This window comes from Petromyzon marinus, chromosome 27 (genome assembly GCF_048934315.1).
Source record: "Petromyzon marinus isolate PM22_M1 ecotype Great Lakes invasive population chromosome 27, UKy_Petmar_22M1.pri1.0, whole genome shotgun sequence".
NCBI classification, from domain to species: domain Eukaryota; kingdom Metazoa; phylum Chordata; class Hyperoartia; order Petromyzontiformes; family Petromyzontidae; genus Petromyzon; species Petromyzon marinus.
The window spans coordinates 7,430,172-7,457,239 of record NC_133693.1 but is presented as its reverse complement, the minus strand read 5'-3'; the positions used below and the strand labels follow the sequence as shown (position 1 = coordinate 7,457,239).

Here is a 27,068-nt window from a genome sequence, read left to right as displayed (position 1 = left end):
CAAAAACTTCACAAAGTAGAATATGTGCCTTATCATTTGTCTGTTTCCCAGCGTATAATCTTTTTTTATAGACTCTTTCAATAGCGTACGAAGTATTCCGATTTCCGGAGCAGATGGAGCTGCAGTTTGAAAGCCTGCCACCTCATACCTATAATCGCCACTCATACAAGTTTACAAAAAGCTCACCAACACAGGAGGCCTGGGTTGCACTTGGAAAATTAAATGACAGACTGATGAAAGAATGATAGATGGACTGCTGGAGGGTAGATGAATGGATACACTCGTGACCAGACACATGAATGAGGAGAAAAAAACAACCTGGTGGATGGACAACCGGGAGGCAAACAGTTGGACAGACAAGTGAACAAACAGGTGGTCAGACAGATGGACAAACAAATTGACTGACAGATGGACAGGTGGTAGAATGGACAAACGTTTAATCAAAACAGGTTGATCAAAGAGGCACGAACAGTCTTAAATCAACTTCAACAGCCATCATCGTCAAATTCACAACTAAGAATGAGTTACATTCGAGAACGTCGGAAATGCAAACAGCATCTTCACAGAGGAAAGGGAAAAGGAGCAGCATGGTGGGGTTAGGGGCTGGGCAAGGAGGGGAGTGGTGACCGCTGTTCAGAAGCGTGAGCGGTAACGGAAGCGAATGTCGTGCGTTGGTTGCATGATGCCGAATCCGAATCGCGACGCGTTGATGTCTGGCACTTTAGTGGTGGGGTCGCATAACTCGATGTCGTAGTGGATCAGCATGAGCACAGTGAACCTGAGCAGAGCCACGCACACACGCACGCACGCACATTGACGCACGCACATTGGCACACGCACATTGACACATGTGCAAAAACACGACGAACCCCCACTTAAAGCTCAAGATTATAGGGGTAACATAAATGTTGGCCCGGCTCGCATCCCCTCAAGACCCTCCGTTAATCCGGCACTCATCACAAAAGGTGAACTCACTGTTTGATCTCGTTGATTGCGAAGAACCGCCCGGGACAGATGGACACACCGGTACCCCAGGGCATTGTGGGATACCGGAGTTTGTGCCCAGACTTGAAGAAGTCCGTCTTCTTGGAACCGTCCTTGTTCAGGAAGCGATCGAACTTAAACTCCTGCCGGGACGACACATCACGGAGGAGCAGGTAATGGCAAGGCAGGACGAATGGTATGGGACCAATTGTCCTTTCAAGCTGAGTGGATCTATAGAATGGCCTAATGGGAAGCTCATTTTCCAGGATAATATTGAGACAATCAGAGGTACTTATTTAAGACTGAGTCAACTTACCGGAGGCACTGGGTCTCAAGCCTTTCATGATCATGCTTTGAATGGTTTAGCGAATACCACATTTGAACCTTATGGCGGTATAATGTCCGTGATGCAGTCATTTTTAGTCTGTTGATGGTCGGTGATGCGGTAATCGACTCATCTCGATGAGCTGTACACGATGCACTATGGTGCATACAAGCGTTCAGGGTTTCAGCGCAATTGTGCTCGCTGCGTTTCGACATCGTGGAGTAGCACTGATTTCGGATTGATTGATACCCCAGTCGCGGAGTTAAGTACACCCCTGGAAAAAAGTGTCCCAGAAATAAAATAATTAATTGCCTCGGCCATTTTTTATTATTTGGTACCCCGGGGTACCGTCATAAGGATAATTTAACAAATTAATATTGAAATAGATCAGCAATCAAGTGGCCTACGACCAAATCACAATGAATGTACCCATCAAATCTAAGAAGCTAAGAGGACTGAGTCTTTTAGTACTGGGAAACATTGTATTTCAGGGAATCAGGTGTTCTTAAACAAATACTGTATGTGCAGAATTTTGAGCATGAGATGGTAGCAGAGAATTGGGATTTGAAGAATTGGAATATTTATTTATCCTGGAAGGATCAGATGAGCTATGAAGCTCTTTTTCATAGATGTTCAGTCAGGGCAGGCCAGCAATTTACAACAGAAAAAAATGTGTGCGGAGTTTTAAGCGTTAACCTCCATAAGAACGGTGAATTTTCTCCTGGTGTTTTGGCTCCCTCCTACATACAAAATAATGTAACCAAACAAAAAATCCCAGTGCAGGTGTATTTACAGCATTACTACAATATTGTTACTATAATTATTCGCTATACTGCCACCTAATTGGCCGTCTTGATCATTCCATCTTAACGAGTGTTTTTCTTCGGGTGGGCGGAGACCGGAGCACTTGCCCTGGCCTCTACGACAGACACGCACGGACAGCAGCCTCCCCCACCTTGGGATCCGCGTGGACCTCGGGGTCCATGTGGGGGCTCAGGTGAGGGAACATGGCGAGGCGATCACCGGCGCGGAGCTTGGTGCCCGGCCCGCTGGCGCCTGGAACCTGCAGCGTCATGTCCTGCTGGACGGCACGCATGAGGGTGGGAGCCGAGCGAAGGCGCAGCATCTCCTCAATTACGCTGTCTGCATGGGGGAGAGGGGCGAGGGGGTAGGTGGGAAGGAGTCCCCGTGAAGCCACGCCACACATGCAGGCACGCACGTTACGAGTGGGTGAGCAGGTGGGTGTACAGGTGCACGTGAGGGGTGGTAGAGCATTGGTTGATGCACTGCGCTACGAACCCGGTGACGCAAATTTGATTCTTCCTCAAGGCCAACATCAGTGACAAATATGTATGAACTTCTTTTGCATCGTACGTAGCCAACCGTGCTAATCGGAGGTGCGAGGGAAGTACAACTAAACACAAAAAGCAGTTCTAAAGAAATGAGTTTTCAATCTAGATTTAAAAGTGCACAGCTCCAGTGGCTTCCTAATAACGGAAGAGCGTTTCTGGATTAAGTAGCATTTCATTCCATGCAAACCACACGTGCACCGCTCGCATGAAAACTGCGAGGTTACCGAGGCTCTCCACATTTAACTTTGACTTCACCGTGATGTACAATTGTGTATCGTCAGCATATTGATGGAACTTGACGTCATGCAATGAGATGACATCGGCGAATGGAGAGACTATGTTGAAAATATGAAGGGCCCGAGGACAGACCCCTGTGGTACACCAACTAGGCACGGCATAGGTGATGACTGTTCATCTCCCAGCTTGACGAACTGTGATCGACCATGTAGGTATGACTCAATCCACCCCAGTGCCGTACCCGATACACCGAACCTTGGCCTATTTATGTCAATGACTTGGGCACTGACCTGGATCATTCCAGAGTAAATCTTTTTGCAGATGACACGATACTGATTACTGCTGGCCGCTCTCCAGATGACGTGATTGCTAAGCTACAGGGTGATTTCAACAAACTACAACATCAGCTAGTTGCTCTTAAACTAGTCCTGAATACCTCCAAAACCAAGGTGCTCTGCTTCTCACCAGGACTAAAGCAGGAAGTTATTTTTCCCCAATTGCATTCCTTAAATAATTATCAAATAGAGCAAGTCAAGATCTATAAGTATCTTGGGGTCATCCTGGATTCAAAACTGAATTTTGAAGATCACATTGATTATATTAGTAAAAAGACAAAAATAAAAATAGGTTTTCTGTATCGACACAAGCACTGCTTCCGCCCGATGTTCCGTTTGGAATTGATAAAAGCTACCATACTGCCTCTACTTGACTACTGTGACATCGTGTATAAATCAACCCCAAATACTGTACTGAAGAAGCTTGATTCCATCTATCACTCGGCCTTAAGATTTACATTGAACTGCCCATATAGGACTCACCACTGTGATCTCTAGATTGGGTCAAACTTAACATCTCTTAATGTTCGACAGCTTGTGCACCAGATCTTATTTATTCACGATGTACTTACAAAAAAATCCGCAGACTACCTACTGGATCTCCTCAATGTTTCAAAGAACAAATTTGACCTCAGGTCTTCGCTCATTTACCAGCTTCACATTCCCTATTGCCGTACAAAAACTGGAGGAAGGGCCTTTGCTATTGATGCCCCCAGGGTCTAGAATGCTATTGCCAATAAACTCCAACTTGAATCGCTACCAATGAGATCTTCTCTCAAAACTGCTCTAGAGGAGTTGTACACCCCTCGCTGCCACTGCTATTCATTGGCGTAAAATAAAATAAAATGTTTTGCTCCGGATGACGCTGCAAAGTATTATCTGTATTTTGATTTAGCGTGCTGATCTTAAACTGATGCTTCTGTTGTTGTGGAGTAACTCATGCAGCCAACTATGGCCCTAGGATTTGGTGTTACATGTTATTTATGTAGTTTATTGTAAAAATTCGGTCACAGTCCCTGTGATCACTGTTACGTTGCAATTATGGCTTTATTTTTTTGGTGATTTGGAAAAGTTTTTTGGTTTGGACATGTTTGTTTTGTTGTAGTACGGAGTTAGACTGATGGCCTTAATCTAAGTTTTCTTGTGGTTGTTGTTGTTTGACTTGAATCCCACTGGGATTTTTTGCACACAGCGTTGGTGTACGGTGCATTTTTCAGGAATATTTTGCTGTTTTTTTCATGGATTTTCTGTTTGCACAGTCACACATAGTCCCTTTAAGATGTTTTTCTTGTTCATGTTTTTGTGTTTTTGTTTGTTGTGGTTGCACCCGATTCAAGAGCCGAATGGCTCACAGGGCTATACCAAGATAAAAAAAAACTGAAACTAGCCGCCCGATGAGTATCCGATGGACGTTGGTGTCGAAGACGGCTTAGAGATCGAAGCCAAAAAACGCTGCAGCACACCAGTCATCCATGATCCTGTAGAGGTAATCAGTGGTATCTATGGGACATGTTTTGCCAGTACCAAAAATAGGTTTTACCCTTTCTGGCAATAAAATAGGTGTTAAGATGTTGAAACACCAAATAGATACCTTTTGCAAGGCATCAAGTCTGTATTAACCACACATAATTGTGGTAGAACATGCAAACAAACAAAGTCTGTTAATATATGGGCATTGTCTTTGAAATTGATTGGTCTACACCAGAGACAGCCTTCTTGATGGTCTCGTCTCATCACTGTTTGACCAGAGACCGCCAAAAGGTGAACAGCACAATGTCAATGCAAGTATCGGCGCATTTATAGCTCGGGTTGAGCAGTTACATCTATGGGACAAGTTATCTTTGGTTCAGACACCTCAATGCTGTATAATTGGCATGCCGACTGCAATGGGTTGAATCTACACATCGCAGCAATGTAGGGATGTAACTGCTTCAGACAAAGACGCTATACAACCTTTTAAATCGTGCTCAGGTTTGAGATCGGGCGATATTTTGATGGGGCACTATAGCTCAAGCCAACCTTTTTCAGGTGCGACGTTACCTGCGCCATTTTGAACCGGTATGGGAAACAGCCCTCGCTGAACGAAAGATTTGCCAGGTGGACAATCAGCGGTGCAAGCACGTCCGAGTACGATTTGAGAATCGGCGTGTGGATATAGTCGAGTAGCGATGTCTTATTTTGCAGACGTGCGATGAACGTCGACACCTCTGCTACTGACGTTGATGCCAGGTTGATCAAACTCAGATGGCAGACCAGGAGAATGCATTGCCTTCAAGTTATAAACTTCCATCTTGATCATCACTATTGTCTTTCTGAAGAGCATCGCAAGTACTGTGCAGAGACAGGGTTGACTATTTGATGAGTGGTTGGAGTGCAAGCAAACCCTTCACGAAGCGCCACAGAGCAGGGGGGACGCGAACCAACTCATTGATTGCGCAGAGCTTAAAACGATCTGTGGGACTCAATAATGAGTCGGTTTGCAGATCTGCAGATGGCTCTTTATAAGTAAGTCGGACAGTCTCGGAACTAGTTTTCTCCTCCGTCTACTTCACAGTGATCGCCTCCGGTGACAGTCAGTTCCTGCGCACTTTCCCCCTAGACCGAGTCAGCCTTAAATAAGTACTTGGTGCAGTGTGAAAACACCAGCACTGGGGAAACAAAGGCGGCCGTCTGCGGTGCTGGCCACCAACCCACTCGTATACTGTGTTAGTCTTCATAGTTGCTCGCTAACAGCACTTGCCACGACAATTTGTTAAACGCTATACATCGGGATCTTTGTATTTAAGCAGGTGATTACACAGATGAGTGGGTGCGTGAGCAAGTGGGTGGACAGGTGGGTAAGCGAGTGTGAATAGGTGGGTAAGAGAGCGGGGTGAGTGAGAGAGTGGGCAGGTGGGTAAGCCAGTGAGTGGGTGGGTGAGCAGGTGAGTAAGCGGGTGAGTGGACACACCAAGCACGGGCGTGTTGACGAGCGCGTCGCGCGTCAGCGAGATCTTTCGCGTCTCCGCGCCCTCGCTCTGCCCCGTCGCCTCCAGCAGCTGCTGCACCTCGGCGCGCACGGCAGCCATGGCGTCCGCGTGCTTCATCAGATACGCCAGCGTCCAGAACGATGCGGGGCCCGCGTTACCCTGCTCACACGGGCGACATTCAAGCCTGTGGTCTCTCTGCTGCACACCTGTAATCCAGCGCTTGTCAACAAAACTGATCGTACCTGTTCGCATTGAGGGGGGGTCACCTCCTGCCTTGCCATACGACATTCTTACAATCGAGTCAAAAAATAAATGTTGGTATAATATTTAACATAAGCGGCAATTAGATAATGGCTGTCGTGCCATTTCTCATATATATGGGGTGAGAGGTCGAGCAGAATGCATGCTCTCCGGGGCAGTGCAAGTCTGTTATCCAGCACTGGAGGCGAGGGTTTCTGGATCACACAAATGTTGCATGACGCCATTCTCATGGGTGTCGAGGTACCACACCCCTGGCTGCCCAGGAGAAGGGCACAGCAAGTGTCGACTAATATCATCTGTCCCATCTATAATTTACCCTCATGCATGCATGGATTTTTTCCGAGTTCTCTGGTTTCCTCTTACATGCATAAACAGTAGGTTTTTTTTGGGTGAAAACATCTTAAAATTAAAACTCATAATGTAGGACGCAGCTGAATAAGAGTCCTTAGACTCAGTGTGGCTTTTTGGCAACAAAAATTACATTGCTATTCATTGTTTAATGTTTAATAGTTTATGTTTAATACGTGTTTCATATTGTCAGTGTCCAGAGTGTTGTACATCACCCCCCCCCCCCCCCCCACTTTGCATAAGGCTCTGCTGCAGGGCTGATTCAGGGGCCTTACCTGCGAGGCCCAGAGCAGCATGAACAAGGTGCGATCCCGGGTCTCTTTGTCGGCCTGCAGCTCGGCAAGCTTTTCGTCGCGGCCCAAGATCCAGGGGCTGACGTGCTCACGCACACGCAGCAGCGACACCGTCAAGTGCTCCCAGAACCACGACTTGAGTCGGTCTGCTTCCTTCCTCTTGGCTGAGCCATGATAAAAGCAAGGGGGAGAGGGGGGCAGAGGAAGAGGGTGTTGGTAAAAACACGCAACCCATGGATAAGTGAGCAGAGGGACAAGAGGGCTGTCGAGCAGATGAGCGGGTGGGTGGTTGAGTAAGTCAGTGGGTGGGTCAACAGGTAGGTGGGTGAGTGGATGGATAAGTGAGTGGGAAATTAGGTGTGTGCGTGGGCGAGCAAGTAGGTATGTTGGTGGGTGAGCGGGTGCATAAGTTGGTGGGTAGGTGGGTGAGTGGGTGAGCAGATCAGTGTGGGCGGGGGAGCAAGTGTGTGAGCGAGTGGGCAGGTGATTGAGTGGCTGGGTAAGTGGGCGGGTGAGTAAGCAGGTGGGTGACGATATGAGTGGGTGGCTGGGCAGTTACAGTTATTGCTCATGGGCCACATGAGACAGAACAAAGCAGAACCTGCAAAACCGATAGCACACACGGGACAAATGAGAGTCAATTTTCGGGTCGAAATCTCTGTTGGCCTGTAGTACTATCCTCAACGCTGACTGTTGAGGTTTAATTTGCCACAGGTAAAACCCACTGGGAAAAAAATTATCATTTTCGATGGTGACCTGATTATAGAAACCTGATTAAATCAAAAGATACTTGAGAGACGTATTGTGGACGTTGTGTCATACCGGGCCAGAGCGTGGACGAGGCAATGGTGGGGAACAGCTGATCGTACTTGCGGAACTCCTTGAACACTTCCAGGGAGCGCGTGTTCTGCACAGCCGACCCGCCTAGGTCCTGGCCAAACAGAGTCAGGTAGCCGGCCCTATGTGCAGCACCAACAGTGGTTACTCAATAATGATGATAATGGCAACGATGATGATGACTATGCCGACGATGAAGAATGTCAGCGATGATGACAACAATCATGAGGGCAATAAAACAGCGCTGATCATGACGCCGATGGTGATGGTGTGAAGAAACGCAATGTAAATAGCGCAAGAATTCCAAGAGGGGGGCAGGAGATTGGAGCGGTGCTTGCCGCGGCGCACCTGAACACGATGTTGTAGCAGAAGTCAAAGAGGCTGGACTCGTGCCACTTGGTGTCCCTGTGCCCTCCGTTCCCCATGTGTCTATTTCCCTCGTCAAACGAACCTGGCCCCATGAGCAGGTGCAGCTGGTGCACCATTGCGTCCGTCAGGCCCACTAGCCCTTCGCCCTGCAGGTGGCTGTGAGGTGACACGCACACACGACCATGCACGCGTGAGAACACACAGATATGTATATTTGGCCATGAGTTTCACTTAAACCCAGGTCACTTCACTAACCACTATATTACCGCTCCCCACATGAACACAATCACACATATACATGTTAATTAAACATGTTGGGTGTTAGATTTATTCCTCTTTCAGCGATTCCAATCCAATGCCCAGCATCTTCTTGTGTGTAGTGGACACTCCCCACCAACACGCCGAGACAAGTAAAGGTCCCAGTCTGTTTGTTCCACCTCCATCACACACAGCTCCCACTTTCATACACAGCTCTCTCCTCACGTCCCTCCTCCAACTTGCCATTTTATCTCCACGGTCCTCTCTCCCATTACCTCCCCCTGGCCCCATGATAACCAGGGGGTTACTCCCAGCCAAGTAGGTGCAGGGATTGACATCAGCATGGTAGGAAGAAGGGAATGCTGATGTTGTCGGGACCGTTATGGAGGATAGTTACATGTGGAACTACAGAAAGTTTCCAAGGCAATTTGACAAGGTCGCTCTGTGACGTGGACCTGACCTTATTCCCGCAGTATTGCACCCTATGCTAAACAGAAATGCACACAAAAACATTGTTGCTCACAAGCTTGGCAGGAATATGTCGCCAATATGCTCGCTGCACTGGTTGAGTTCAGGGGGAGGAGTGGCCTGAATAAAATATATGTAAATTGGGATGTAAAAAATACCTTCGTACAATCGCGGTCAATGTGTGGTCTGTGTTTATTGTTTGTTAAAGAAATCTTGTTAGGAGGTGGCCGGATGGCTCAAAGCTCGGAGTGCCGAACTGGTCCCACTGAGCACGTGGGGTTTTCTAGGTCAGGGGTTCCCAAACTTTCCAAAGTCACAACCTACTCGAGAAGCCATATCATTTCCCAGGGCCCATGAAACGGTGAGACGTCTGGTAACCGCGAAGTCAGAGGAGGCAAGTACAAATACAAACTCTTGCCAAGAAACAGGGTAATCTTCACACATTCTGGAGTCATGTTGGACAAAAAAGGTGTCTTAGACAAGTCCACATTTGGATGGTATTGCTGCGTAGCTCACTGTGTGATGAGGGATTTTTGCAGACACTTGCGCACACACAGGGACACAACACAGAAACTCCACGCGGAAAGTCGCCCGAGTTCGGAATCGAACCGAGGCTCTTTTTGCTGTGAGGCACGAGTGTTACCACTGCACGCCACTCTGTGCCCACAGGTACAAGATCGAGAGTGAGCTGTCACTCGAGGTGCCGCACCGGATGTTCATGGCGCCGGTGGGCTTGCGGTACTCGGCTTTGTAGTTAACGCTGAAGACGTCTGAAATGAGCTCGTACGCATACTTCATGAAGTCCAGCATGGAGCGTGGCTCCCGCCCCACGGCCGTCATTTCATGCGGGTCCAGAATGAATGTGAAGTACCTCCCGGCCAAGCACACCTGCCGTGGCGCAGGGGGCAGACACACAAGGACAATGAAAGGTCCCGCGTAAGGCCTACGCAGGCTGCTGAAATGAGTTGCTGCTAGTGAGCACACGTGAAGGTCGGACAGAAGTTTGAATAGCTGGCAATTGCCTGCAGTGTGTGGGACTGCGCGACATTAAAGCGGGCGTCCACATTTTTAACAAGAATCGCGATGCACAGTGAGATGCGGCATCAAGAACAAAGATTGCTTCGATCTCGATCAGCCCAAATAGCATTCAATTTGACAAGCGTTGTGGGTCCCGTATTGAAATGTGAAGCCACGTGAATCAAAATCAGAATTTTTATATATCTTTATTTAGACTGGAGGAATCAATTAAGAACATTAAGAACCAGCAAAACAGCTGACGATTGCCAACACCATCCTCAAACCAAGAGCCAGGAAGTTGATGTCTTAAAGAATAAAACGTGTAATCGTACACATTGAGTCAGAAACATGCACATTGACAAAGTGTAATATATACGCTGATGAGGCTGCAAAAAAGCATGAGAGAGGAGGTGCATACTTGGATTTACACTGAGAGACAGGAAGAGGGACATGAATGAAAGGACATGTGCAAGTTAGAGATATCAAATTGACTGCTAATAAAATGTTATAATTATGCAAATTTTGATTTAAAGCTTTCGTGACTGCAGTAATTCATATTCTTAGTTTTTTCGGTAAAGTCACGTTGAAGAGAAACAACAAAATAACAAAATATATATAAAACAATAAAAAATTCTCACGACGTTTCGACCATAACTCAAACGGTCATCATCAGGTGTGTCGGTTTGCATGACACACCTGATGATGACCGTTTGAGTTATGGTCGAAACGTCGTGAGAATTTTTTATTGTTTTATATATATTTTGTTATTTTGTTGTTTCTCTTCAACGTGACTTTACCGAAAAAACTAAGAATATGAATTATGCAAATGTTAAGGTGCTAATGAAGACTCGGAGGCAGATCTTCGTGTAAGGGCTTACGCCATTGATCTGTCCTATTTGGTTATCATATATCCCGTGTATTTGTACCACGTGTATTTGTTCCCACTGTCCCCCACTGCTGCTGCTGACCGTGAAGGTGTCTCCGTGCTTGTGCTGCATGCGCCGCAGGAAGGCGTACATGTCCCTCCGGAACTCGATGGCGTGGCCCAGCCATGGGATGAGGCCTTTATCAAGAGGAGGCTCTCCTGGTCGCCTGGGGGCACAGAGGGCATCGATGGGTGGGGAAGGGAGGGGCATTGAGTGGTGGGAATGGCGCATGAGGGGAGAGGGCCGGAGGAAATTTGGGCATTCGGAACAGGAGTCGGGGTGTGTTACCAGTATTATGGCCCAGTAGGCCATGGTACCTACTAGTTTGGTGAGGTGTGTAATGATGAGGTGTGTAATGGGGTGGAAAGGTGTGTAGTGCTGAGGTGAGCAGTGGTGAGTGTGCAATGGGGAAGGGGGTGTCGGCATTGAGGTGGGGGGGCATGTGGGCACTGAGTGGTGGGAATGGCGCAAGGCCAGGAAATGAGGGGAGGGGGCCGGAGAAAGAGTTTGGGCGTTAGGGACAGGAGTCGGGGTGTGTTACCAGTATTATGGCCCAGTTGGCCACGGTGCCTACTAGTTTGGTGAGGAGTGTAATGGGGTGTAAAGTTGTGTAGATATGGTATCCCGTAAGCAAGCCTTCAACACTTGACGTGGCCTCAAAGTGCACCTGGCCTGGCACAGGCGCCGTGGTGACGTCGCTGTCACTTAGTGGCGAATGGCGCGGCTCTTGGTATGATTTGTTGAGATGTAGCAATGTGTATAATGGTGTGGTGAGGTTTGAGACAATATGCAGTGGCGTGGTTTGGTTAGTAATTGTCAGGTATGGTGAAGTGTGGTGAGTGTGTAATGGCACAGTGTTTATTGGTTTGGAGTGGTGAGTAACCGTGAGGAGCAATGAGGTGTGGCGATTGAGTCGTGGTGAGGCGCGGATCAGTGTGGTAAGCAGTGGTGAGGTGTGGTGAGGCTCACTCACCTGCTTCTCCGTGTGACGAACAGGACGAGACCGATGATGGCGATGACGAGGAACCCCACGACCCAGGAGGACGCGAACAGCACCGAGCTGGCCATTATGTATCACCTCTACACAATGCAATACTGTACAATACAACACAATGATATAACATAATACGGGGAGTGACATGGTCCAGCAGTAGTGCATTTGCAGCTTGTTGCAGAGGTTCATAGTATCAGTCTCCCGGCCACCCCTGGTTAATCCTGCAGTTGTACTGTCCTTAAATACACACCGTCTCCTTCACGGTGGACATTAAAGAGCCTGTGGTATTTATTATAAAAGCCCTGCGTTGTTTGTCCGTCAACTAAATTATAAAAGGTTTTTTGGGTTAGATCGCGTTATTTATAAATGTGTCGTAACCCTCCACCACCCGACACGGCCAATCAGCAAAAAAAGTGTCACGTTGACAAAAGACAAATAAATCACTACTTTAGCCCACCGGTGTGTTGAAGAGTGAATCCACAACATTTACAGTTTGAGTACGACGTTTCGCTGGTAAATACATCGAGCATCATCGGGCAATTCGCCAGAATGGTAAAGCCCTCGCTTGCTCCCGGTCTTATATAGAGCAGCAGCACGGTGACGTCATCACTTAACTCATATCAGGTGCAGTGATTAGAGGCGGAGGGGGGGTATTGTAATTATATAATCGATTAGTAATCAGTCAATGACACTTTTTTTGCTGATTGGCCGTGTCGGGTGGTGGAGGGTTACGACACATGTATAAATAACGCGATCTAACCCAAAAACCTTTATTACGAATAATATTGGTCGCGAAAGCCTACGTGTTAAACTAAATTATAAAAACCTTTCAGAAGCCCTCCTGAATCAACAAGTTATATATTTTATTATTTTATTGTTTCCCTTCTATGTGACTTTACCGAAAGAACCAAGAATATGAATACCTGCAGTCACGAAAGCTTTAAATAAAAATGTAAGTTATAGAAAGTTTCCCACCCCCCCCCCCCCCCAGGATGTGGGCGTAAAAAGTTGATCCAACAGGGTTCCAAAAATAGTTGACCCTCTCCTAAAAAAAAATATTTTGTATTTTATTTTGTAGGCATATATATAGATACAACCGAGTCAGTAGTATCAAGATTGTAAATGACAAGATTGTACATCATCATCCTGGTCAATCCCCTGCTGGATGAATGCCTTGCTAAGCCCTTGCCATTGCTCACGATTCCGCGATGCAGTAACCCACGTAGCAGCTGCATAACGACCTAAAACAAATAGGGTGACGTTTCAGGCAATGGCCCTTCATAACACATACATTTACGACAACGCCAGTGAGTGACAATGACGCCAATATTTCAGTGACGGTGAGTGAATTTGATGTGATGATAACGTTATGATGATGCTATGCTGGCTGTTCAAGGCAATGTCGGCTTTGGTGACTATGATGTCAGTGATGATGATATCAGTGATGGTGACGACGTTCGTGAATACGATCACCGGTATAGAATTCTCCTTACCTTAAGTCGCGACAGTTTGAATGCGCAAAGTCACGTCAATAAGCGCAATTGCTCAAACTTCAAAGCGTGCACAGCCACTGAGAAAACGCAAACGCATCGCTACGAACCCAACACTCGCAAACAACACAACACGACGATGAACCCACCCACCGATGCGGCGTTGATCGATCCCCCTGTGCACAATTTGAGCGAGGGGCTTTAACCAATTCGCATGCGGCGTGAGCTGCTGCGTCATAGGCACGCACGAGCAACCCCCCCTGCCACACACAGTGTTGGGATGTTGGGGGTGGAGGGGTGCCGATAAACGGATGGGCGGTCGTGAACTCAACGTGCCCACGGACATCCCGCTCGATCGGGATCGTTAATTCTATATAAAAAAAAAACTAATTCGATTCCCCGGTTCCAAATGTTGGAATGGATATGGCACGTTTTTTTATTACGCACTTTTATTGAAATCGCCCTGTTGGCTGTTAAGTCTTTCAAATCTTAATGTCTTCGGATCTGATAATAGCGGTTTACCCCTTTTTTTCTGGTAACCAAACAGGTGTTAAGATTTTTTTTATTTAAAGCTTTCGTGACTGCAGGGATTCGTATTCTTGGTTCTTTCAGTAAAGTCACCACGTAGAAGGGAAACAATAAAATAATAAAAAAACACTCCTACAATATCAGAGTGCAGCACCACATTAAATACGCACTACAATGACAATAGTTTAAAGAGATTTTAAGCATGTTTTATTTTCAAAATATGTTTTTTTGGGGGGGGGGCAGAGCTTTGTGACGTCATATTTGAGGGGGGGTCTGACTTTTTGTGACGCCGTGTGACGAGGGAGGGGGGGGGTCAAAAATCGTCCAAAATCGCGTGACGTCATTATGGACGGCCCCTTAATGCAGACATAATTCCTTGTAAAAGGTTTGAGTTTTAACATCTTAACACCTGTTTTGTTGCCAGAAAAAAGGGGAAAACCTGTTATCATATTTTGGAACTGGCAAAGGAGGTCCCATGATGTAGATCTTCGGATCTACGAAGCCTAACGAGCTGACATTTTCTACAGATTCGTCGCATTCAAGATTTCATTAAAAAAAAACGGTCCAGGTCCCGCCGATCCAGGGCCTATTCGCGTTTCTTTTTTTTATTTTAATAGTTATAACTCGTAAATTCTGCCCCTTCACGAAATTTCGTGCCCCAACTCCGCGGGGAAACGTATTGTCCAATCAGAGCGGCCGCTCTTGTTGGTGGGGTACCTCTGGCCAATGCAAGTCACGTGCTTATATCGCTGCTCGTCATGGCGCCGGAGCGGCCGCTCTGCTTCTCCTCTCCCTCAGCGCAAGACCAACAATTCCATTGTTAATAATAATTACTGCTATTGCTATTCTTAACATGATTACATAGTTATATTCGTAATAAGTAGCATCATTTGTTTTCTGACGCCCGTTCCGACGCGCTGAAGTTGAGCGAGCAGGTGAGGACTGTGCTCATGATTTAGATTTAAATGTTCAGTTATCTCTATTTTTATTGACAATGTTCTGCTCGTGATTGTTGATATAAATCCTTTCAATTAAAGTGCTAACTGTCTGCACGTTACATAACTCTGACGCAATATATACACTTGTGCATATGTGCGCATTGTTATAGCATTGCAGTTCATGTGTCTTGCTGTCTTCCATATGTAATGACCAAGGCAACAGACCACTCACCTGAGGCAAGCGTACGGGCAGACGGACAGTCAGGTAGTAGGCCAAAGCCTCCTATTGGTGCAGAGAGGCCTCCAAATGGATCAATCGGGAGGCAAGGTTCAAAAAGGATGGGAGGGGAGATTCAAATGTAAAATGCAGGAAGTCAGGGTTGACGAGAGAGGCGACAGTTTACAACCGTTCGTGGAGGAGGACAAGGATTGGCCGAAAGGAGTGAGGTGAGGGAAGCTTCGAGAGAGCAGGCTCGAAAGGTAAAAAAAGGGGTGAGCACAAGAGCAAGAGACGCTTAGGGAGAGTACGAGCTTCAATCAAAGAAGCCCGGCCCTAGTGTTGGTGCTGTGTCAAATAAAAGGCTCCGAGTAACTTTGTGTGTCGGTGTCTTTACAACTGGTGTCAGCGAGGGGGGTCAGAAGAATGTAGCGCCCAAGCAGACAAACAAACCCACCGATGACGTGCGATGACGAGGTATTCCAGCAGAACGTCCCAGGCGAAGAGGATCTGGAAACTAACCAAGGAAGCGTGAGAGAGACTGCGGTGGTGCTGGTGGTAACAATGGCGGGCTAGCCACAGCAACCGGAGTGGTTGCCAAATCAAGTGCCGCTCGCGACCCAGGGATGGGAGCAGCTGGAGGGGTGGATCGACCACCTAACAATCGCGGTCTCCCAGCTGGTGGTACAGCTTGCTGGGAGGGAGGACAAACAGGGAGCGGCGGTGATGACGACGGGAGAACTGGTGGTCAGAGCCGTCCAACCGACTGCTGCGGAGACCGGGAAGCCAGCGACATCCGGAGCAGCAGTAGCGACTGAGGCACCATCGCCAGAGACAGCCCAGGCGGCGAAAAAGAGAGTGGCCGACTGACTTTGCCAGCTGGGGCCGGTGAAGGAGTTTGTGGCAGCAGGCGGCGACTGGGGGGCCTTCATCCGACAATTTGAGGCCGCGTATTAGGCCTTGGCCTAAACGCTAAATGCCTTGAATGACAAGGCCCTTGTCATCTTCAAGGTGATATCGGCGGAGCGGAGGACGATACTGAAAACGGATTGTCGCGAGATGGCGGAGGTCTTCAACCTGCCATCAAATGCCAAAATAAAATTTCAGCAGCACAGGCGAGATGAAGCCGAGTTGCCCCTCTCCTATCGCAGTGCTCGACCAGGCGGTCTACCCTCGGCTGAATGAAGCGGCGCTGGACTCCTTGGTGATGGAGAAAATGTTGTCACTGGTGCACGAGATGGCTGTGATACTGCCAATAGTGGAGGAGGAGGCGCAGACCTCCTTGTGGGTGGCCTGGTGTCTACAGGCCCAGGAGGAGATGAATCGACGGACCCGGGTAGTGGCCCGAGTGGAGGGGATCTCAGAGACTGCTGCCTGCACATCCTGCCCGGGCTTCAGGACAAGGGGTGCTGTCGGCGGGAGCCCACTCATCACGGCATCAGTCAATAGCAGCGGTGGTCCGCGAGAGGAGGTGGTGGCGGCAGTCCGCAGATGGATGGTGTCGGACGGGGCGACTCCGCAGTGACCTCGAGATTGGGGACCGAGAGGGGAGACAGCGACTTCACGGTGGGGCCCACCCATCACTTGCCATCACTGCGGCTGGCCCGGCCACATTACGCAGGATTGCAGGAGCGACCCTCTGCCATCAGCGACGATGGCGTTCACCTCTTCATCGGCGGCTGTTATGCTACAACACCAGGCGAGTCACGACACTCCGGATAGCCGGCTAGATAATTTACCTCATGCATCTAGGAACTCATTACCTCTGACCACCACCACGTTTGATGTAACATCTGTATTGGGGGTGTCGTTGATCACGGGGTTATAAAAGCCACAAGGGAAGGTCAGGACTTGCTTCTCCACTGGTGGCCCGAGTCGAGCACCTAGTGGAGGAAGCTGGCTTGGCGAGTCGTAGCCACAGCCGCAGGTACCTCGTTGATAGTGGGTAGTGGGCTCGATCGGAGGGATAGAGGTATGCACTCTGATTGATACGGGGGCGTCAGCCAATGTTATTTCTAACTTCATATTTGATATGTTACCGCCCAGTAGCTGCCTCTTGACACCAGTCACCAGTACATATGTAGCGGTGAATGGGGGTAAGATGGGAATCATAGGCCAAATCGATACACAAGAAAAAAATTGGGAGCTTGTCTTGACGGGACCCATATTGGTTTAAAAAAGCAGGGTCTTGATCCCGAGCTTCTGGAAATGTTTCGCCCAATATCCAGCCTTCGGTATATGTATAAAATTCTGGAACGAGCTGTGGTCACTTGTTTACATCATCATCTGGCCTCAAACGATCTATTTTTCCACTTTCAATCAGGGTTCAGACCTGCGCATAGCACCGAAACTGCTCTGGTAAGGGTGGTCAATGATATACTTTTGTCAGCAGATAAAGGCTTTCTCAGCCTCCTCATTCTGCTAGATCTAAGCGTGGTATTTGATTCCATTGATCACGGGGTTCTCCTTGAGCAAGTGGAAGTTTCAATGGGGATCTCTGGCATAGCTTTGCTGTGGTTCCACTCTTACTTAAAGAAACGTAGGTACTTCGTTACAAAGGATGGGTTCAAGTCACAAATTAGACCGGTTTTTCTGTGGTGTTCCGCAGGGATCTGTGCTTGGCCCATCACTTTTTAGCATCTACATGGCACCATTGGGTATTCTGTTCCAATGTTTTGGCTTATCCTACCATTGCTATGCAGATGATACTCAAATTTATATCTGATTTGGATCAGACTATGCAACAGCATCTTTTGCGCTATCTGCATCACTAACAGTGGTGAATTCATGGTTGCGCCAACACTTTTTGCTACTAAATGTCAACAAGACTAAAGCCATATTAATCGGCTCCCCTCTGCATTTTTTTAAAATTTATTCACCTCGTTTGTTGATTGATGGTCACGATGTAAGTCCCACACGGGAGGTCAAAAACCTTGGTGTTCAGTTTGACTAGTCATTATCTTTTGAGGCACATATAAATAAGGTGGTTAAAATGTCCTTTTTCCACCTAAGACAGAGTACGTACGTCCTTGGTGGTGCATCACATTAAAAAAAGGAAATTCTCCCCATATTCGGCTAAATTCCTATCGCATGAGCCCCGTAGAGAAACTACGCATGCAACAGGCTGTGAATGACACGTACAACAGGAATTCTCCCTACAGACCTTGGGAGGATTCCTGTTGTACGTGTCAATTTTCGCCATCTAAATAAGGTTACGTTGGCTGATGCATATCCACTCCAGCGTATTGACGACTCATTAGACACATTGTCAGGCGCAATTTTTTTCCCACATTGGACTTATTTTTGGGATTTTGGCAATTGCCCTTGGACCAGGCCTCAAAGCCCAAAACAGCATTCCGTATACCTCAAGGCCTATACCAATTTGTCTCCCGATTGGTCTTCAAACCGCTCCAGCCAGTTCCAAAGGCTGATGGACTTCTCTTTCTCTTCATCCTAGACACAGATGCCAATCATCTGGGGATAGGGGCTGTCCTCTCTCAGATGAAGGACGGGGTGGAAGTGGTCATTGCCTACTGTAGTCGCGTTCTATTGCTGGCAGAGCAGCGTTATTGTGCAACTCGCTGATAATTTCTAGCAATTGTGTACTTTGTACAATTATACAGACCGTACGTACACAGCAGACAATTTACATTCCGCACCGATCACGCCACCCTAGAGTACTCCTTCCGCATAGACCAGCCGTCAGGTCAGCTGGCGCGCTGGCTAGAGAAATTGCAGGAGCATCAAATTATACATAGTAAGGGCCTAAAACAGAAAATGCCGACGCATTGTCAAGGCTGCCTCCAGAGGATCCGTGTGTGTGTACATCGGGTGCTGGCCGATGTAAGCCTATCATCCCGAAAAACGCCGGCAACGATAGCAGCGGTTCATCCCGTGGAGCTACCGGGAAGGGAACCGTACAGGGACTATGCTTTGGGCCTGACCTACACAAAGTGGGGACAGCTGCAGGTCGACGACATCAGCCTGCCACTCTTGCGCCACCGGGTGAAGGCAGAAATATCCGCGTCAACCTCCCCAGTGGGGGTCTCAGTTTGTGTTGCGCGAAGGATGGTTGATGTGGTGGGATGGGATCATCTCACCAGTGATTTTTGGTGGTGCCCACATCCGTGTGAGGCAGGTTGACGTGGGAGGTTCGCGCAAACAAACTACTGCACCTGGGATGCCAAAAGACGCTATTGACCCTGCAACGTGATCATTACTGGCCACGTGTGTCTGCTGATGTCAATTACTTGGTCGCGGGTTGCACGGAGTGTGCGCATCGGAAACCACCAGCACACAGGTCACAACCTCCCTTACGGCTCATTGTTGTCTCTAGAGTCAACGAATTGGTCGCTTATCGATATTCTCGGTCCTTTTCCATGCTCACTAAGCGGGAAATAAATGCATCCTGGTAGGGGTTAAAGATCTCAAAAGGTGGCCAATGGCCTGGCCACTGCCTGACCAGACGGCAGCATCAATTACTGATGCGTTCCTTCACGGGTAGGTGATGGACAAAGGCCATCCAGAGCAGCTCCTCACCAAGCAGGGACGACATTTTTTTTGTTAAAACTCCAAAGATAAGTTTTGCGAAGCACTGTTCTTAGCAGTTTACATCTCGCGGTGGCGAGATGTTAACTATCTCAACCAGGTATACAGGAGGTCGTGCGTGCGATTATAACCCTGACGCCTGCATATTTGGCGTTTCCATGTTCTCACCCTGCAACTCTGATAATAAATTTTCACCTGCATAAACAGAGAGACGAATGCTGTATTTATTTGTTGGACTTCAACATTATATAAGCTTACTATATGCAAATGACCAGAAATTACGTTGAAGTCTTAACTAAGTGAATGCAAATGGCACTGAAACGTAAAACAATTGGTAAAAAAAAACTAGTTTTTAAATGCACACTTTTATTTGTACTCAAAAGTAGAAAATACATTATTATGATGCCAGAAATAACCAAATTTGATGTGCTGAATAAAAGTGAGTGGCTTGCATAAAGCAAATGAAACCTATCCAAAGGAAACCGCCGAATAACTCAAGCGTCAATTAACATTGCCGAGTTCCTGTCAGTCAATTAACATTCAAGTAATATTAATTTCAGTTATATTTGATATTTTATTAGAGCTGATGTGTCGTCTATTTCCTAATTCGGCACCATACTAACTAGTGTAGTTAAAGATGATCGCACTCAGGATGGCATTTTAACCATAAAACTCTGTAACAATAATGAAAAGCACAAACAGCCACAAAGCACGGCCTCACTCCGACTCACACCAAAGTTTCGCCCTCACTATCCCAAAATATAAGTTGTCTACAATCGGCATTTTATTACAGTTAAATCGGCCTCGATTTGCGATAAAAACTATAACATTCACATTAACAGTAAAAACAAATTTAGTTGCTATATACCAGCAACGTAAACCAATTTATGGTGAATAAGCACTTCTTCTTTTAGTCGCACGCACTGCCGGTGTGTGCGACAACATCAGACTGACACTGCAGGTGTCAGTCTGATGTTGTCGCGATGGTGTCTCAGGTGACATCTCCTCTCTCACTAGAGCTGTGCCACAACTCCAATTGAGACACGTTACATGTTGTTGCATATCATCGGTTGGTTTATTCATCCAGCTTCTCAACGGAAGGCATCACCTTCGTGACAACTAACGGACCGTTGTACTTGGGATGCATGCGCGTCGGTTGCCCGGTGTGTTCCGACTCCTGTCGCATGAAAACAATATCGCCCATAGCAAACTTCGTATTGCTGCAATGATGATTATCTTAGGCTCCCTCCATATATCACTGTTTCCGTTCCACTTGTTGGCGTGCCAACACTTGAAGTTCAGCTGGTGGTTGCCAAGGCTTTACATCGTCCACATATGTCAGCATGCACATGACTCCATCGTCGAAATGTTTGTAGAAATGGAACAGATGGAAGGGGTTCTTTCCTGTCATCCAGTCGACAGCACAGTTTAGATTGCGTTCAATTATTTTAATATTGCTGTCCCAATCACGATCGTCTTCCCTTCGCAATGCGAGGTGTGACCATTCTATTCACACGCTCCACTTGTTCATTGCCTTGCGGCTGTTTGGTCATTTGAGAGTGTGCTTAATTCCATGTGTTTCGCAGAACTCGGTAAACTCCCTTAAGGTGAAACAGGAACCTCGGTTTACTGATGATGCGAGCAGGTAGTTCGTGCTCGTTGATGAAAGATGTCAGCGCTTTGAGTAAATCGTGTGATGAGGTGTTGCGGGTAGGATACAGCTGCAACAATCGGAGGTCCTCAAATGCTGCCTTTTGCTCATCTGTCCACTTGAAGTCGACATTTTCTGCACAGCCTACTCAGGGGTTCTGCACGGTGAGCAAAATGCTCGCTTTCTGAGAGACTGCGTCCCACATTGAGCTGGTGGCCGGTGATAGGACTGCGAAGTGTGGTCTGCTCATCCAATGCTGGTGGTAAGCCTGTTTCCTGCGTGACCTCTTGTGGTGGAACACTCGGGTTCATCTCTTTTGGTGTCACAATATTGCAAATAGTCTGGACGATTTCAGCATGTCCAAATGTTTCTCCCTTGTGGCTCTTGGCCTCATGACAAGTTGATTTATGATGGGCAGTTCTGTGACCCCTGCTGTGTCGAAATTATTTGCCTCATATCACATCCTAGTAAATGATTTTTACATAATCCTCTGTGACCGGAGCAAGTACAGTGAAACACATACTATTGAACGGATTACTAACGTAGCATATAATCAGAATAACACACATTACAACTAATTACTAATCTACAACTCATTACTAATCATAACCATTGACTGATTACCAATCGATTATACAGTAAGGGAAAAAAGTATTTGATACCCTGCTGATTTTGAACGTTTGCCCACTGACAAAGAAATGATCAGTCTATAATTGTAATGGTAGGTTTGTTTGAACAGTGAGAGACAGAATAACAGCAAAAAAATGCAGAAAAACGCATGTCAAAAATGTTATATATATGATTTGCATTTTAAAAAGGGAAATAAGTATTTGACCCCCTCTCAATCAGAAAGATTCCTGGCTCCCAGGTGTCTTTTATACAAGTAACGAGCTGAGATTAGGAGCACATTCTTAAAGGGAGTGCTCCTAATCTCAGCTTGTTACCTGTATAAAAGGCACCTGTCCACAGAAGCAATCAATCAATCAAATTCCAAACTCTCCACCATGGTCAAGACCAAAGAGCTCTCCAAGGATGTCAGGGACAAGATTGTAGACCTACACAAGGCTGGATGGGCTACAAGACCATTGCCAAGCAGCTTGGTGAGAAGGTGACAACAGTTGGTGCAATTATTCGCAAATGGAAAAAACATAAAAGAACTGTCAATCTCCCTCGGCCTGGGGCTCCATGCAAGATCTCACCTCGTGAAGTTGCAATGATCATGAGAAAGGTGAGGAATCAGCCCAGAACTACACGGGAGGATCTTGTCAATGATCTCAAGGCAGCTGGGACCATAGTCACCAAGAAAACAATTGGTAACACACTACGCCGTGAAGGACTGAAATCCTGTAGCGCCCGCAAGGTCCCCCTGCTCAAGAAAGCACATATACATGCCCGTCTGAAGTTTGCCAATGAACATCTGAATGACTCAGAGGACAACTGGGTGAAAGTGTTAGGGTCAAATGAGACCAAAATGGAGCTCTTTGGCATCCAATCAACTCGCCTTGTTTGGAGGAGGAGGAATGCTGCCTATGACCCCAAGAACACCATCCCCACCGTCAAACATGGAGGTGGAAACATGTTTTGGGGGTGTTTTTTCTGCTAAGGGGACAGGACAACTTCACCGCATCAAAGGGACGATGGACGGGGCCATGTACCGTCAAATCTTGGGTGAGAACCTCCTTCCCTCAGCCAAGGCATTGAAAATGGGTCGTGGATGGGTATTCCAGCATGACAATGACCCAAAACACACAGCCAAGGCAACAAAGGAGTGGCTCAAGAAGAAGCACATTAAGGTCCTGGAGTGGCCTAGCCAGTCTCCAGACCTTAATCCCATAGAAAATCTGTGGAGGGAGCTGAAGGTTCGATTTGCCAAACGTCAGCCTCGAAACCTTAATGACTTGGAGAAGATCTGCAAAGAGGAGTGGGACAAAATCCCTCCTGAGATGTGTGCAAACCTGGTGGCCAACTACAAGAAACGTCTGACCTCTGTGATTGCCAACAAGGGTTTTGCCACCAAGTACTAAGTCATGTTTTGCAGAGGGGTCAAATACTTATTTCCCTCATTAAAATGCAAATCAATTTATAACATTTTGACATGCGTTTTTCTGGATTTTTTTGTTGTTATTCTGTCTCTCACTGTTCAAACAAACCTACCATTACAATTATAGACTGATCAATTCTTTGTCAGTGGGCAAACGTACAAAATCATCAGGGGATCAAATACTTTTTTCCCTCACTGTATAATTACAATACCCCCCCTCCACCTCAAATCACTGCACCTGAAATGAGTTAAATGATGACGTCACCCTGCTGCTCTATTTAAGATCGGGAGCAACTGAGGGCTTTAACATTCTGGCGAATTGCCCGATGATGCTGGATGTAATTACCAGCGAAACATCGTACTCAAACTGTAAATGTTGTGGATTCACTCTTCAACACATCGGTGGGCTAAAGTAGTGAACTATTTTGTCAACGTGACACTTATTTGCTGATTGGCTGTGTCGGGTGGTGGAGGGTTACAACACATTTATAAATAACGCGATCTAACCCAAAAACCTTTATTATGAATAATATTGGTCGCGAAAGCCTTCTACGTGTTAAACCGACGGTGATCCAGTTAATTGGGTTTCTTGGCAGAGTGACACTCCACAGTAAGGGTGAGGCGCTTCGGATTGTCGCCAACTTCTAATTGGTTGAAACGTGACTCGTTTCGGTAGCCAATCTTAAGTTGGTCATCCGTGCGGATGTAGGCAATGTGTGTCTGCTTGGTCCATGTATGTGCAACCGACAGATCCACTGGTTGCGCCATGTCTGGCACGACAAGGAAAGTTATCTTTGTTCACTTTGCATGATCAATTTCAATTTCTAGTCAGCCGTTCCAGTACTGTGGTTGCCGCTGACTCTGTGTTGCCGAAGCCGAATACGAATGCATATGCATCTTTAATCCTTGCTCGACAGTGTAGGGCAGCAGTCACCCGCATCGTACATGTCCCCCTTTGTGGGTCAGTCATTGCTTCCAAACTGATACCGTTGACCAGGGCTGGTTTGATGAATTTCAATACGTTTAATGTGGGTTTACCCATGAAATGGCCACTCTGGTGTGGCCATTCGGAGCAGGTTGAAGAGCCATGTCTCTCCCACTTACAGATGCTGCGAATGCGAGGTTTACGTGGTAATGGTCAGTCAACAGAGATGTGCTTAAGGTGGTTGCAATTAAAGCATCGGTGCCCCTCTGATATTACAACAGGCCTTGTGCTGGTGGACCCAGTTATAGCTGAAGCGCTCACTCTGACTCAGACCAAAGCTCTGCCCTCACTATCACAAAATATATCTTCATATCTGTCAACGCATACATTTTACCCGTATTCTTGTAGAGGGAAATTTAGTTTGTATGTCCATATGGCGTACAGCCGTTTAAATATGGGCAAAACATGTTTTTTGTCGATTTGCTTGTTCTTTCTTGTGATGGGACTTTGTATGATGAACGTTGAGATTTATAAGGTTTGAATTCGTTTGAAATAAGGTAGGCACTAATAAGGGGTTGAAGATTTGTAAGTTGTCTACAAATGTAATATGTATCTCACCACCCCAAATCTAAAATTGTAAGTGTGCCCTGTATTCTGAATACTGCTGGACGTGGCATACTGTGCACGTGAGGCTCGGGGTCCGATCTCTAATCATCATCATTGCCTTCACTTATAATAATGAAAAAACGCACCTGGCTCTGTAGCAATTCTATCAACACGTAGCAGAGTGCCCAATTATACGTGCGATTCATCACAGATAAGCTCACACGGGCTACACAACGAACGCACATACACGAAAAAACAAATTAACGCAAATTCATCAGGGAAGTTTTCCTGGGCAGCCTATTGGCTGGTATAGGGGGAGTGTTGTATACATAGGCCTTTTTCCAAAATTGATATTAAGAATAATTCTGCCAATTTTTTTTTAACAATCGCGGTGTTGCTTGGGGCAAAAGGTGGTGATGCGAACCCCCCCCCTCCCCTCACAGCAGCTGCCCTTCTCACTCGGAAACAGGCAACCGGAGATAAGCCATAAAAGATAATAATAACCCAAAATAAAAGTGAAGGGGGGGGGGGGGAATTGCTAATCCCTACACGGCTTCAAAGTCCGTACAAACAACAGGCTCGCCAACTTCCCGGGCGGCGATAACCAAACAGACGAGTTTGAGGTTATTTTAATGAACAGAAAGTCAAAAAATATAGCGACACGAAGAAGTGAACATCATAGAACCACACACTCACTCCCGATTAAAAACCAGGCTACAATCTACATTAGTGGGTTATTACTTCTCATATATATTATTTTAATACTAATGTTATTCACCTTAATTTCTATTACATCTTGCTGTCTACGTGACTTTACCTAGAAACCAAGGAATATGAATTCCAGCAGTCAAGAATCTTGACTGAGACTTAGTTATACTGGTAGGAACCTCCTGGTTACACCAGCCCACAGGGGATTATTGTGTCCGTCCGTCCGTCGTGCATCCAAAAATGGGAGGGGTGGGGCTGGGTGGAGAGTGGAGGGTGGGGAGGGGCTGGGTGGGAGGGAGGGCTGGGTGGGGAGGGGCTGGGTGGGGAGGGTGGGGCTGGGTGGGGAGGGGAGGGTGGGGATGGGCTGGGTGGGGAGGGTGGGGAGGGGCTGGGGAGGGTGGGGCTGGGTGGAGGGTGGGAGGGGTGGGGCTGGGTGGGGAGGGGCTGGTCACCCCGTGGTGGCCTTATAAAACTCAACGTTTAACCTACTCACGCCGGCTTGTGCCCGCCCTCACAGTCGGGCATTTTTGCGGAATACACCACGCCGCTGTTGACCCTGGCCATTGACCGAGCAACCTAACGTTCCTACCAGCTCCCTTCGCAGGAATGTGTTACCTCTAACCTCAGGACATCAAAATATAACTCGAGTATAGCAGCGCGGATCCCTGGATACAGACGGGGGAACAAAGGTTGATAAAACCGTAGGAACATACGTGGTAAGGACAATGTTAAATCACGAATCTTGGAAAACATAAACCATATAATAATTATGAAGGGTTAAGCCGGGGGTCATCCAGGGGAGATGGGGCGAGGTGGGTCGATCACGTGACCGAGATCAAATGTATTCCATAGAGAAAGCCTCCCAGCCGCCTTTGTCTCCCAGCAGCACGTGATAGAAATTTGCATACGCATGCAGAGGGCATCTCCCCTTAAAAGTACTGTAAACACTGCTACAAACATACCTTGAGTCACTTACAGAATCATAACTACAAAGTGGTACGGTATCAAGCTATAAGAGGCAAAATACATTTTTTTACTTCCAAACCGCACAACAGAATACAACTTCAAAAGCCACAACACACCCCTTTGTGAGAGGCAAAAGAATGTAACACCAGGAAGGAAGAGAAGAGGGGGGAGAACAGGGGGAACCCCCCCTCCTTCCAGATTAATTATTCCAGAGGGTTGGGGAAGAAGGACGCACTTGGGGGCAATCTAGAGCATCTGTTTCCTTTTGATGGCGGGATGGCTTGAGGAAGACGACAGGAACCAGGCCTTGATGAAACTTATATTACTTCAATAAAATTAGAACACACACACAGGCCGGACAAACAGCTATTCCTACAGGCTGAGAGCGAAATCAAAGGTCCTTTGTGAGAAGGCGAGCCGAGGGGAGAGAATTTCACATAAAAACAGAGATACGACCCATACGTCGACACTGCGACC

General features: G+C 47.1%; 1 protein-coding gene across 3 annotated transcripts; it reads right to left on the bottom strand.

The window, feature by feature from the left end:
• Positions 1–420: 420 nt before the first annotated feature.
• LOC116946581 (7-alpha-hydroxycholest-4-en-3-one 12-alpha-hydroxylase-like) lies at positions 421–13,657 on the bottom strand. 3 transcript variants are annotated; one of them, XM_032961634.2, is made up of 11 exons: positions 13,617–13,657; positions 11,953–12,074; positions 11,022–11,145; positions 9,746–9,924; positions 8,290–8,466; positions 7,927–8,063; positions 7,087–7,268; positions 6,184–6,361; positions 2,265–2,452; positions 976–1,127; positions 421–778 (listed from the first exon to the last, which is right to left on the bottom strand). In XM_032961634.2, the coding sequence occupies exons 2-11, from the start codon at positions 12,045–12,047 to the stop codon at positions 634–636; spliced, it is 1,557 nt and encodes a 518-aa protein (XP_032817525.2). In that variant the 5' UTR covers positions 12,048–12,074; positions 13,617–13,657; the 3' UTR covers positions 421–633. The 3 variants fall into 3 exon arrangements, with proteins under 3 accessions (XP_032817525.2, XP_032817524.2, XP_075926198.1); XM_032961633.2 differs by lacking the exon at positions 13,617–13,657 and adding an exon at positions 13,467–13,609; XM_076070083.1 differs by lacking the exon at positions 13,617–13,657 and adding an exon at positions 12,431–12,535.
• Between the last annotated feature and the right edge of the window lie 13,411 nt (positions 13,658–27,068).